The sequence below is a fragment of the Mus caroli genome, unplaced genomic scaffold (genome assembly GCF_978045245.1).
Source record: "Mus caroli unplaced genomic scaffold, Mus_caroli_1 scaffold_1, whole genome shotgun sequence".
Lineage (NCBI taxonomy): Eukaryota > Metazoa > Chordata > Mammalia > Rodentia > Muridae > Mus > Mus caroli.
The window spans coordinates 22,576,667-22,591,367 of NW_028227256.1; the positions used below are offsets into that span (position 1 = coordinate 22,576,667).

Below are 14,701 nucleotides of genomic sequence, written 5' to 3' on the forward strand. Positions count from 1 at the left end.
TACTTGAGCATACCATCTTCACAAGACCAAAGGTCTCTCCTCCCATTGATGGCTGACTAAGCCATCCTCTGCTACATATGCAGCTAGAGACATGAGCTCTGGGAGTACTGGTTAGTTCATATTGTTGTTCCTCCTATAGGGTTGCAGACCCCATCAACTCCTTGGGTACTTTCTCTAGCTCTTCCATTGGGGGCCCTGTGTTCCATCTTATAGATGACTGTGAGCATCCACTTCTGTATTTGCCAGGCACTGGCAAAGCCTCACAGGAGACAGCTATATCAGGGTCCTGTCAGCAAAATCTTGTTGGCGTATGCAATAGAGTCTGGGTTTGGTGGTTGTTTATGTGATGGATTTTTCAAATTTTTATTCTGCAGTATGAGGGGCTCCTGTTAAGTTATGTTTAAGTTATAACCCATGGCAAGAGCAACTGCTCATCAGCTGCAAGATTCAATGCTTAGCACCCTCAGTGCTAAGATAAAACCTCATTTGTAAGATACAACTGTACTTGAAGTCACAAGTGTGTGGTTAGTGTGCTCCTTTAAAATAAGGTAGCAATTACCTAGTGATTAGCTGTTAATCTGTCTATTCACACTGATTTTCCGTCTCTTAAAAATAGCAGAAATTATACAGGGTTTAAATCAATTTGATGTGGAGAATTAGTTTTCACCTCAGATGCTAGAATTTCAGCATTAAAGAAAAATTGATTCTAAACTACAGAGCTGCCATGCAGCAGAAAGAAAAAAATATGCACTACACATGACCCCCATGTATTAAATTGTACTTGCTGGCAAATCATGAATCACTGTATTTTGTGAATTCTTTGCTCTCAGGGAGGCAAAGGTGAAAGAGGCCAGTCTTTAAGCTCATTGGGCTTCCAGTTCTGATTTCAGACATGAGACTTACTTATTCTTGTGAAGAATTTATTCTGTTGCTAAGATTTAAAATAAATGAGTTTCATGTGGTATTTTGTTTGTTTATTTGAAATAGATTTGTAATATATAGCTCAGTTGGACTTGGAATATTCAGTCCTTCTGGTCCACCCCCACAAATGGTATAACTATAGGCATATACCAATACCCCAGTTATATTTACAGTCTTCTTGAAGAAAATCCACTTCTTCTGTTTTAAGTTGTATGCCTGTATTTCCACCATGAACAACTATTCAAATTATAAAGTGTTTAAATTATTCAAATATCTTGCTAATTTTGAGGAGAACTGGAGTTTAATCTTCATATTAACCAAGAAATGAAAGTAGAAATAAAGTACTTAACCTGAAGAGAGTAAGGTCAGTCAAGTCTGCTTTACTGAGATCACAGTGTTGGATAGTGTCTGGGCAGTATTCTAAAATATGTTGCAAAGCAAATTCTATTTTATGTTTTGTTTAGCTCCATTTTAGGCTAGCAGATAAAAGTTCTTTAGTTTTAATCTCTTAGCAAATTTAATTGGAAATAAGTTCAGTTTAATATTGAAGGTTTGAGAGAGCACTCACAGAATTTCCAAGATTAGTGGAATTGTTTGTCCTATTGTATGATTGATGAACAGCTAGTTTTTAACCTGGTTCTTGAAGGATTTTAAACAGAGTGAGTCATATGACTAAGGCCAGAAAAGGGCCACAATAATCAGACAAACATGTTCAGAAAAGACAACGTCATCTTGATGATATAAGTAAAAGAGAATTCCTCAGCTGCCATTTACAATTGCAGTTATGTTTTATCACACCGGAGAAATTCCGTGCACCAAGATGCTTCCATTTTAAGTGTGAAGACACTAAGAAAAAAAAGTCCAGCCTTTTCTGTGCTCCATGTTCTCCTGTATATTCCATGTTCCTCTACTATTAACAGATGTTGGTAAGGTGAACACAGAGAGCCACTTAAGAAGGAAATAGATGACTGAGTCTGTCATTCGGAAAGTGACTGTTTAGACCTTTTTGAATGATAAACAATTTCATGCGGAATTGAACAACTCCCCTCCTTTGGTAGAGCCTGGTAGTTTTGGGCTGGCAAAGTACCCTGGGAATCTGCGAGAGATGCCAGACAAAGTTGTAAATCTACAAGTGTGCCCCACAAGAGTTGACTTTGAGATGAAGAAAACAACAGAGCAGGCGCTTACTCTGAAAATTCATCATGTCAGGGTGTGCAGGAAATCAGTGAGGGAGGGAAATATCAGATTCAATATCACAGGTTAGTGCAAGGAAACAACAGGGTTACACTAATTACAGCCTTTACATGTCTTTGATGTCTGCGTTGAAGACAAATGTTAAGGTATATCCTAAAATTTACTTCTTTTAACGTAATAATATTCAAGATGTGAAGAACCGAAAACCGGTACTGTGTGCTTCATTACTTTTATTCTCACCTTGAGGGTGTTGCCTAAATATTGCTAAATCAGACAAGCAAGGCTAATGGAAGATTAGAACAAATTGATTTTGAAGTTTCTGCTCTGGAAGAGCCTCTGAGAGCTTTCCCAAAGTCTTCTCTGATGAGCAATCTTCTTAGATGAATTATTGCAGTAGTTATCTCCATAGCAACAAGATTGAGTAAAGGACATTTAGTAGTGTTATCTAATTCAAACTCTGACCTCTGGCCCTCAGTGCTTCTTCCTTAATTCTGCCCATAAAATCAACCCCCCCCCATCCCCAGAACCATAGAGAAGATTATGTAAAAACAATCAAATGCTTGTGCTTTGGAGAGGATCGAACACTATTTTAGGTATTTATTAAGAAATATCTCTCTCATTCCAAGACACTGTCCCTCTCTAATTATCTTCTCTGCTCTTTAGAATCTTCCTGAGGCACTTGATAAGAAGAAATAGAAGCCAATGTCTAGTGCCCTCTACTGTCAACACGAAGCTCAGTGTTGGATTTTAGCTGAGTAACTGGTGTGGACCCTTGCTTAGGATATTACTGGCTGTTCTTTACTCCAGCCAAAAGTGTTCGGTTAAAACAATTGCTTTAACCTTTGAATAGCTCACCAGACAAAGGCATAATTCCCTTTAAGTTATAAAGATAACATGCAACAGCAGAAAAGAATAGAAATCCAGGGGATTAGGGATGCACTCACAGCGGCTTGAAGGAAGAACACAACTTATAGCCATTTGTAAATGGTTCTATAGTTTTCTCTTTGGATAAGGAAATGAGCGTTTTAAACTGTCATCTTGGCCTTATGAAAATGATTACATCTAACATCAAAATGGACCAGTACGTAGTACCATTTATAGCAGCCTGATTTGTTACATGTCCTACACTTGTCTCTAAAAAGAAAAAAGTTTTACTAGCATTGATTATTAACCCACCAGTATACTCACTGGCACCTGTGGAGAAGACAAGTGAAACTAACTAGACACAGCACTTCTCTGCTCTTAGCCTCTTATACCATAGACAGAAATTTTGCACATGAATGTTGTGGCTTTTTACTGTAGAAGATGAGAAACACTGAAGACAAGCTCATGTCTAGAAAGAGAGGCAAGGGAATGTCTTTGCTTTCTTCTGTGTGGTGGTTTGAATGTGCTTGGCTCTGGAATAGCACTAGTTGGAGGTGTGGCCTTGTTGGAGGAAGTGTGTCATTGTGGGTGTGGTCTTTAAGACTAGTTCTAGCTGCCTGGAAGTCAGTCTTCTGTTTGCCTTTGGAATGAGATGTAGAACTCTCAGCTTCTCCTGAATTATGCCTGCCTGCCTGTTGCCATATTCCTGCCTCTATAATTATGTACTGAACCTCTAAATCTGTAAGCCAGCCCCAAGCTAAGTGGTATCCTTTATAAGAGTTGCTTTGGTCATGGTGTCTGTTCCCAGCAGTATAACTCTAACAAAGACACACTGCTATGATAAACAGGGTATGATTAAAAGCTTCTCAGAGAGGAAAAGGCTTATTTGACCAAAACATCCAAGTAGCAATCTATCAGCAAGGGAATTTAGGCCCAGGATCCAGAGGTAGAAACTGAAGCTAAGGGATTTGAGCTACCTCGTTTACTGGCATAAGCTGCATGGCTTGGCTGAGCCTGTTTTCTAAAGTAACCTAGGACCACCCCCCTTCCCAGGGTTGGTACCACCCACAGTAGGCTATGCCTTCCAACATGAATCATCAATCAAGAAAATGCGTTAATAAAGTTCCTATAGGTAACCAAATGGAGGCATTTTCTCAATTATAGTTCCTCTTCCTGGATAATGCCAGCTGCTGTTTAGTTGACAAAAAGCTGACCAGGACACAGCATGCCTGCTGGAGGAATTGAGAAGAGCTGTTTCCCAGGACTGTATATTTTTACCTTAAACTTGTCTCCATGATAATATTATTTTCTTTCGCTCTTTATGGAGCAGGGAAAATGAAAATTGGTGGACTGAAAATTGAATAATAAGTGATACTTCATACTAAAAAGTCGATAGCCCTATTTTTCTTTTTAACTAACTAATTGATTAATTTACATCCCAGACATTTTTTCCCCTTCCAGGTCTGTTCCTCCACCACAGAATACTGCCCCACAACCATCCCACCCCCTCCCCATGGCTCCTCTGAGATGGTAGGACCTCCCTTGGAGATCCCCTCATCCTGGCACATCAAGTCTCTGCCACTGAGGCCAAACAAGAAAGCCATGACCACTGGGCTGTCCAACTGTTACATAAATGCTGGGAGCCCCTTTCCAGCTTGAGTATGTTTTTTGGTTGGTGGCACAGACTCTGGTAGCTCCCAGGGGTCCAGGTTTGTTCTTTAGATAGCTGCCACGAGAAGTCTTATTTTTTTTTTTTTGTTAAAACTTGATACCAGAAAAGCTAGAAATGGATTTGTCTACATTTGTATTGTCAACTTATTACAGACAGCACCCTTTGTTATTTGCATAGAAGCATGAGTTAAATCAAACTCGACAATCTGTCCAGGCAGTCATGTCTACTTTCACCAAAGGACCTTAATATGAAGAGTTCATTTCATTTCTCTGTTAAGTTTCAATCATAATTTTATTATGATTACTTGATGGTATTGGTCACTGCAGTCTAAAAGATGACCAAGAGGCCATTATCATCAGCATCACCTTGTAGCAATTAGAAATGTAAACTCGCAAGTTCACACAAGCTCTACCTAACGCAGTCTCTGATGCTCTGTCAGGAATCAACATGCTCAACTCCCTGCTTCAACAAGCTCCCTGCATGGATTTTAAGCCCACTAAAGGTTTAAAAGCATTGCTTTAGATGGTGATAGGCGATCCCCTGCAAAGATACAAGTGCAAAATAAGTAAAGTCCCTTTCTTTAATTCTTTCTTTTAACTTGAGGGAAACAGTGAAAATGAGGTCTCTCTCTGAGACACATGGCTTCTCTTAAGTGGGGATGGGGTAGGGCTGTGTCAGGGAAGAAGTGCTTATATTTACAATATGACCTTGTGTTGTTGGCTAATTAACATCATCACAAAGTTGAAGACACACTATGTTTTGCATCACTAGTGCTACAGCTGCTCTCCTTTTCCATGGAGATCTAGGGGTAAATATCAACTTGCTTCATCTCTGGCCTGCCGGAGCCCCCCACCCCCCAGCTCATCATGCAGCCAATTATATATAGGTGTTCCTGAATGCAGGCTACCAGCAGGCTTCACTCAGCATGACAGGCAAAGCAATCATGACCCCAACAAGCAAACTTTATTTGCAGATTAAGAGCCATATCTATCTGTAAGTGATAGTGATAGATTCCAACTTAGTGATTAGTAATTTAAAAATAATGGACATTAGTACTATGGTCTGACAGGGAGCACAAAAGTTATATCTTGACAGTCCATTAGTAAATTTTGATTTCTGAATAATGTTACCTGGAAAAGGTGAATTTGAAAGGATGTTTCACCTTGTAATAGAAAGCAAAAGAAGTGCAGTTATTACCACCCTACCATTTACCCATCAGCACCCGAGGGTGTGAGAGGAGACGGAGATAAATGAAATCATTATTTGGTGAGCTTGACCAATTTAAAAATGGGGACACTTAATTATCTCCCCTGGAGTGATTCTATTTCCCAGTCAGTAGTATTCTTAAGTTTTGGTTGCTATGGCCCTGCTTTCTTATGAAAACAAATGAAACATCTTATTGGGGCAGGGGGTCGATGATGTTGTTTTAATATTGCCCTAGTCCATTTACCCGCAAAGAGACCTCTTAATCTTGCTGGGCATATTTTATCTGTTTTGTAGATGATGTAATAGGGTTTGATTAAATCTAGAAAATTGATTTTCATTACTTATCTAGAAGATGTACATATATTATATTTCTCCTTTCTGACAACAGATGGTCTCTGCACAAAGGTTGATTAATTTGTTTTTGAATTCAAATTAAGTGAAGCATAAAAATAAATGCTAGTTGTTTCCATGCCTCCCCCACCCCAGTCAAGAATAAACAATATTAAAAATAATGCTGGGAAAATACTTTTTTTTTAAACCAAAAAAAATTTTGAAGCTTTGTGACTGACAAGAAAAGTGCCTGAGTAAATGTTAAAGTGATATGAATAGTTTTCCAATACATTTGTCAATGTGTATATCAGAAGCAATATCTTGGCTGGAATTAGGACCACTATACAGTCATTCACAGAGTGAATAATGGTGGCCACGATGAGTAAATCATGTAGGATTAATGTAGTTCTGAAGCTTAGAACTTAGTATGAAAGTCAGTTCGACCTGTGTAAAACTGTAAAATAACTATTTACAAATACTGCTTTATTGAAGAAACTGACTACATATGAGGCATTAGTGGATAGATATAGCTAATATTATGATAAAACATCCCATCTTCAACAGAGGAACAACATCTTGAAATTAATAGTTCAGAATACCTTGTAATGCATAATGCATTTTGTGCAAAATGTCAGATTAAGTTATAGCAAAAAAAGAAACTTGACATAGCTATGTAGGTAAGTGAGAACATTTTGGTGATTGTATATGAACTAATAAAGAAAATATTTATCTATTTTAAGAAGTAGGTTTCACCAGGGAGCGATATATTTGCAAATAAATTGCCATTGTTTTCCAATCACCTACCTGAAAACAAAGAAATAAAAATGCTAATGCCAAAATATAGCGTTTTATAAAAGTGTTTTCAGTGTTATTTGATAACGTATTGATCTGTCTTAAATCTTGAAACCTAACAAGTAAACATAGCAAATAAAACATACAATCTCCCTATAAACAGAGCTGTAAAATGTTTTTCCAACAGCAGGTGGCAATCTTTGTAAATCTGATTGCAACTGTGCCGTTCTACCTTTGCAGATGAAATGCAGTTGTGCACAGTTACCAGGCTGCAGTTGAGGGCAGTTCATAAGCATCATACGCTGAGACTGCTTCACATACCTTCTCATATCAAGAAGGGCTTGCTTAAAATGCTTTCCTGTTCTAATGAAATGTCTCCTTTGGCAAAACAAATGTTCTTGTTTAAAGCTTGTCAATTCTCACGCAGTGCAGGGATTTCTTTGTTAATCTGTCTAGGCATTCTTTACAACAGAGTTCTGCCTGCTGTTTGTTTCTTATCGTTCTGAATACACATGGCCTGGAGAATTAGCAAAACTAATTTTAGATTTAATGCCAGAAGGAAACCTGCTGACAAAATGCAAAACTTGAAACTGAAGTTTCTGGACCAAAGAGAAAGATGGTTCCCAGGATGAGGGTGCTTGCTATCTTGCCTGATGACTGCTCAGGACCTACAAGTAGGAAAGAGAAGGCTGACTCCCCAAACTGTCCTCTGAAGTCTAGATGTGTATTGGGCAGGCCTGAACACCTATCCCAATAATATAAACAAATGTAATGAAAATGCAAAAGGACTCTAGTTTACGATGTGATTATCAGTGTGGAACTGAGACAACTCTTTTTTTTTTTCTTTTTCCAATTTTTTATTAGGCATTTTCTTCATTTACATTTCAAATGCTATCCCAAAAGTCCCCTATACCCTCCCCACCCCTCCTACCCACAACTCCTACTTCTTGGCCCACACTTGGGCTTCATTCTTGAGTTCCCCTGTACTGGGGCATATAAAGTTTGCAGACCAAGGGGCCTCTCTTCCCAATGATGGCCAACTAGGCCATCTTCTGATACATATGCAGCTAGAGACATGAGCTCTGGGGCTACTGGTTAGTTCTTATTGTTGTTCTACCTATAGGGTTGCAGATCCCTTTAGCTCCTTGGATACTTTCTCTAGCTCCTCCATTGGGGGCCCTGTGATCCATCCAGTACCTGACTGTGAGCATCCACTTCTGTGTTTGCCAGGCACTGGCATAGCCTCACAAGAGACAGCTATATCAGGATCCTTTCAGCAAAATCCTGCTGGCATATGCAATAGTATCTGTGTTTGGTGACTGATTATGGGATGGATCCCCAGGTTCGGCAGTCTCTGGATGGTCCATCCTTTCGTCTCAGCTCCAAACTTTGTTTCTGTAACTCCTTCCACTGGTGTTTTTTTTCCCCAATTCTAAGAAGGGGCAAAGTGCCCACACTTTGGGCTTCATTCTTGAGTTTCATGTGTTTGTCAAATTGTATCTTGGGTATTTGGAGTTTCTGGGCTAATATCCACTTATCAGTGAGTGCATATCATGTGAGTTCTTTTGTGATTGGGTTTACCTCACTCAGGATGATACCCTCCAGATCCATCCTTTTGCCTAGGAATTTCATAAATTCATTGTTTTTAATGGCTGAGTAGTAGAGTCAACTCTTTTAGCATTTTGATTCTAGAAAAACGTAATGTTTTGACTCCTGAGCAACTCTTAGAAATTTTGCATTTTTAAACCTAGGGGCTCATTTGAGGTGGAGATCAATAGCTTCTACATCTCAAAGATGCAGCCATAATCCCTAACCAGTTAGTCAAGGTGAATAGGAAACCTTTGTCTTGTTGTTCTCACAAAACACCCTGGCAAAGACAACTTAAGGAATAGATGGTTTCCAGCTCATAGTTTAATACAGTTCATCATGGAGGGGAATTAAGGGCACCAGACACCTGAAGTAGCTGCCACTTTGTATTTGCAATCGAGAATCATGGTGGGGTGGGGAAGGGGGAGCAGGATGTGCTCTGCTTTCTTTCTTATTTTTTTGAATCAGGGAGATAGAGTGGATCTTCCCACCCCAAATAACCTACTCAGAGATTTGTCTCTAAGGTGATTCTACATTCTGTCAACTCGACAAATAAAATCCATTTCATGTCTACAATTTGTCACCTTAACACAAAGCACACTACTTTCAGTAACAAACCTCTACCTCCTGTCACAATAGGCTAATTAATGACTATCTCACCATGCAAAATGCATTCAGTCCAACTTCAAAGTGCTCATAGTTTTGAACAGTCCTAATACTCACCCAAAATACAAAATCTAAGTGTCACTGAAGACTCAAGGTGATGTCATGATGATGATTTCCTACGAAGCAATATAGACTTTCAAAGCAAACTAGCACAGAAAAGTGTCTAGATTACAAAATGGAGAATGGGGAGATAGAAATGATCAGGCAAGTCAACATGGAAACCTATCAGCACAGACTACAAATTCTGCAGCTTCATTTCACCATCTGGAACTTCAGACAGAATCATGAGAGCCACAAGTGGATTAAGAAGGTTAGCTCTTCCAGCCCTGCTGTCCGTAACAAACCTAGCCTCTCTCCTGGGCAACCCCTGCTTCATATCTACAGTCTTAATTGGTGGATGACCCATGGTCTGACATCTGACCACCATAAGACCCCATCACAAAGTAGGCTTTACCTTCACAGCATCATGAAGTGGCCTCTCAGGACCTCTTTCCCTGCAACCAGATGCCTGGGTTGACACATGATGCTTGGGCTTATCCGCTCTATGGAATCATGGCACACGCTTCTGTAACTCCTCCCCTGGTGTCTTTCACACCTCCTCAACTAGTACAAAAGTAGTGATACTGCCAAGTTTGTGTTGCCTTCTCAGGACAGAGATGGAGTCTTTTGGTCCATATTCACATCAGCTTTTGTGAGCTAACTCTGATGAATACTTCCCGAATAAGATGCTCTCAAAGAATCCTCTCAGCAACATTTTCAGTTTAGGCTCCGTGATTCAAATGAACATGTTCACTGGAAGGTGTCTTTGATGGGTAAGATCTTATACTTAGAACATCCATGAGGTTGTTGTAGTGCAGACTGCTAAATTATCCTTCAATGTCCACACACTTTACCTCATCAAAGTACACAGTTTTTAATAATGCTCTGCTTCACTTAAAGTATTTCAACATCACCATCACCACCACCACCACCATCATTGTTACTAGTGTGAATGTATATCTGCGAATGCCTCTGTGTGGCTATGTATATGTGCACATGATGTATGAGTTTGTTATGTGTGTATGTCAATGCAGTAGCATGCATGCCATGCAGAGATCAAAGAACAGATGTTGGGGAACAACTTCTCTCCTTCCATTGTGGGCATCGTAGATAGAAGCCTGGTTAGTGGGCTTGCATGGAAAGCACTTTCATACACTATGGCTCTCTTTTGTTTTCTTGCTTTCTCTAAGACTTGAATGAGTGCAGTAGGCAGGAGCTGTGGCCCAGACTGACAGCTATCCCATCTGAATTTTCTTCCACCAAATACTTTACATTCAGCCTCTCTCAAACCCTCAAGCTATGGGCAAAGTAAGTCAGATCACCTGCCAGATGTTCATGCAGAAAAGTGCATGAATGTCCGTCGTGTAATCCAATTTCTGATGGTGCTCATTTCCAGCTCTGAAAAGTCTGGACCAGGCTTCCACTGTCCACCTCTGTCTGCATCATCGACTTTTCTAAATTCCCACCCGTATGCCCCATGCTATGATTATAGTTTGAGGGTTCTTGCACATAAAATTTCAAAACTATTCCACATCTCTTTCACTTATCAGTTCCAAAGCCCTAAGAACCACAGGGTCAGATTTATCATAAAAATGACTCTACTTCTTAAAACCAAAGGTCTGTATTAGTCAATTAGTCATGTTGCTGGAACCACATGCTTTGACAAAAGCAATTTCAGAAAGGAAGAGTTCCTTTTGGCTCACAGGTTGGCTATAGTCTGAGGCAGCTGGTCATAGTGTATCGACAGTCAGGATGCAGCAGGAGATGAATGCTGGGACTTGGCTTGCTTTCTCCTTTGTACTCAGTCCCACAGTCAGGGTGGGACTCCCCACCTCAGTTAGCCTAGTATGGATGGTTTCTCACAGACACACCCAGCCCAGAGGTTCTTCTCCAACGTGATTCTCCATCCCTTCAAATCACAGTCAATCCAAAGCAGCACACCCATAGAATAAACACAACAAGGCACTTATCCTCCCAGTTCATGCCACTGAGCAGGTAGAAGGTCAACCTATCACCAGTTTATGTTTGTCTCAGTATCATCTCTGGCATCATCCTAAAATCAAGGTTACTTACTTATTTCCTGAGTTCTCAGTATGCTACAATTATTCTAAGGAAAGAATCCAGTATTAAAAAAAAAAGTCTTTGCCAAAAATTAATAGGGTATGGACAGTGTCTGACCATGTTATCATCTGTACTTACATGCACATCACATTCACGAGCCACAGCATCTGATATTTTTTTCATAGTATATTTTTATGATTGGAAAAAAAGTAGATAAATTGAGATGTCTAAGGTCATCCATCAATGAGACATTAATCAGTTATTTAAAAATGAAGTTATATGAGTTTTAATAGTTCCTTTTCATTTGCTTAACATTTAAGCAAATTATTATGATTTAAGAAAGTTTTTGTATCCCCAATTAGCAAATTTCCTAAAAACAGTAGAAAATATACAGTAATGATATAAATTATACACAACCTAGTTATTCTTTGTACCTACAATTGGGCTATCATATATTTCAATGTCATTTTTCAACAAATAAACACTGTAGAACTATTCGGATATATCTGTCATATATTATATTAAAAAAACAAGTGTATTGCCATTTATTAGTATCAACCTTTTAATTAAGGTGGTGCTATACTTAGCTGTATGTGCGGACACACACACGCGCACACACACACATATGCACATTCATGCATGTGCACAAATGCACACACGTGGCAGGCTCTTCTTACCTGGGCACCGCTGCTCACTGCATCTTCGTACCTCTTCACCTGTGCCTTCACACTGCTGTCCTGTTACAGCTGCGCCCTGACAAGTCCTCATTCTCCTTTCCCAGCCGCCATCACAGGACTTGGAGCATCCACTCCAGTGACCCCACTGATTCCACTGACCATTGGCTGAAAGAAAGGGGTCTTGCTTAACAGTAGTAGCAGCTGCACATGGCTTTAGCAGTGTGTGAGTTTGGGGATATTAACATCCCTTCAACTGTTACTAATTTACTGCCATGAATAAACTTTGTCCAAATATTTGACTTACTGGTGAAATACTATGCATTTTGTGATTAGAAGAATAATAGCCAGGTGTCTGACTATTCAGATTCCCAGGGAACTTACTCCTAAAAACTGTAAGCCTAATGCTAACCTTTATTAGCTTAGTTGTTATTTGACCTCAGAATCTCATGACTATGCAGACTTGATTTTCACAGTATAGTGTAAAATAAACTAATTGGTTTTACCCATAAGACCTTTCATTGCATGACTGTCTGGTGTGGCTCTTTGTGGTTTTATGAACCATCGATGTCATTGGTACACAGGAACTGGCCTTACCTGTACATTCAGGGTTGTAGCACTCCCTGCTTTCAGCCCATGGTCCTCGGCACTCAGAGCCTCCGTGAGCAGCTGCTGTGCACTGCCGGCTCCTCTGTTGTGTCCCATTAGAACATGTCACTGAGCAGTGGCTCCATGAACTCCATTCCTGCCACTGTCCATCAACTACCAAAGCAGAGAGAGAAGACAGCATAAGAAGTTCCAGTGGGGAAGGCTATGCAGGGAGCACAAGGTACCACTAACCTGAAAGATAAATCCTAATTAAGGCTTCTCTGAGTGTCCGTAATTGTGGATCACTCTGCACGGGACTATTACCTCTCCACAAGGTATTATTACCCTTTTATTTTTGTTTTTATTTCATCTTATGTATGTTCATTTATGATGGTTAATCTTAATTATCAACTGAATGTCATTTATAATCATCATGGTAATAAATGTCTGCACATGTCTGTGAGGGATTGTCTAGATTCAACTAAACTGAGAACACACATGGTTCATGTGACTAGACCTTTCTACTTACTGGGGCACTGGACTGAGTTAAAAACAAGAAACTGAGCTGAGCAGTGTGTTCCTTCCTTTGTTTGTTGAACTATAGGTCCCAAGGGTCTGGGATATCTTTGGCAAACTGATGGTTGAAGTAATCACTGAGAATCATGAGGAAATAAATAGGGTAAGAGTTGTCTGTAAAAAGATGTGCAAAGGTCCTTAGCAGAAGAAAGGTGGGCATTATGAGAACAAGATGCAAGCTGATATACAGGGGATCCAGAGATTCAAGTGAAGAGAGGCAGCAGAGGAGGATGGTCCAAGATAGCAACTTAGTTTTGCAGCTAGGTTAAGATTTTGGGAAGAGGTTCTGGTCAGAGCTAGTATAGTGAGGGGAAAGCAAATTACGAAAGCAACAGGGAGAATCTGAGCTGGGGTGGCAGAGAGATGGAAAGAATAGAAAGCTATGACGGGCTGGTGTTCAGAGGCACTAAGGGAAGCCTCTGGAATCAAAGAGAGAAAACACATGGTGACTTCCAGCTATCTTTGTATGACGGTGGGGATGCACTTGACTCCTGTAATTGGTGCTGATGAGAGAGGTGAGAAGTTTCAGTTCCAGCCTCAGCTATCTTAAAAATTACTGCATTATACATATAACAAATCAAAGGTCAAAGGCCAAAATGTTCTTCACATTGTACATTAGGTTTGCAGGGATTCACAGGATCTTATCTGTAGGATCAATAATTGATAGAATGGGGGGACATGAGTGTTTACACAAAAGGGACAGACTGATATATGCTACAGAACAAAGCAGAGGGTTAAACCAGAAACACCTTATTAAAATGCACATATTAGTATATGAATGTTATAAATGTGTTCATAGGTCTACTTGAAGGTCTATTTGGTCCAGTACCACTTCATGGTTCTTAGTGAATTTGATTATGCCTAAAAGAGAAATTAGCATCAATCATAGGTTCTATCAGAAGCTAATATTGCTGTGAAAATCCTTCCAAGCAAACCAGAGACTGACAGAATGAGTAGGTAATTTCAAGTCTCACATGTAGCTATTATATAGGATTCTTTAATAGCTAGCTAGCTGTACTTAATAAACCCTGTGTAAGATTAAAAACCACAAAATGCCAATTTTATCACCCTGTTCATGTAATTTTAGCATCGCATTTTGTTAAAAATACCTGATACAATCTTATCTGGTCATTAGTGTGCTCACTAGACAAAACAAATGTTCTAGTGAATCAATAGAACATTATAAATCAATATCGCCTTGATTTTTGGCTTTAAAGCAGAATGTAGTTTTCACTTCAGATTTTTGCTTTTAAAAGAAAAAAATAAACAAAGCTTCCATTATGAACATTTGCTATTCCAAGCCGTTTGAGAATGACCTGAAGCATTCAGATTCATAACTTGTACCTTATGTTTTATTTGATAAAGCAGTGTACAGGTTGACACCTAACTCTCAATATCCAGAAAGCAAAACCACTGGAGATGATGTCAATTTAATTGTGTCAAGAGAGAACTGGGTTGAGTGCCATCCTTAGAGATTCATATTTGAGATCATTTCTAGGCATGTTTCACCATGACTGTTATAGTTACATAC

General features: G+C 39.5%; 1 protein-coding gene across 2 annotated transcripts in view; it reads right to left on the reverse strand.

The window, feature by feature from the left end:
• The window catches only part of Adgrb3 (adhesion G protein-coupled receptor B3), a 737,533-nt gene that overhangs the window by 435,113 nt on the left and 287,719 nt on the right, over positions 1–14,701 (reverse strand). For both annotated transcript variants that reach the window (XM_029468446.2, XM_021163961.3), the window contains exons 6-7: positions 12,604–12,768; positions 12,010–12,174 (exon numbers count right to left, since the gene is read on the reverse strand). In XM_029468446.2, the coding sequence (XP_029324306.1) occupies positions 12,010–12,174; positions 12,604–12,768 (330 nt within the window). The remainder of the gene's footprint in view (positions 1–12,009; positions 12,175–12,603; positions 12,769–14,701) is intronic.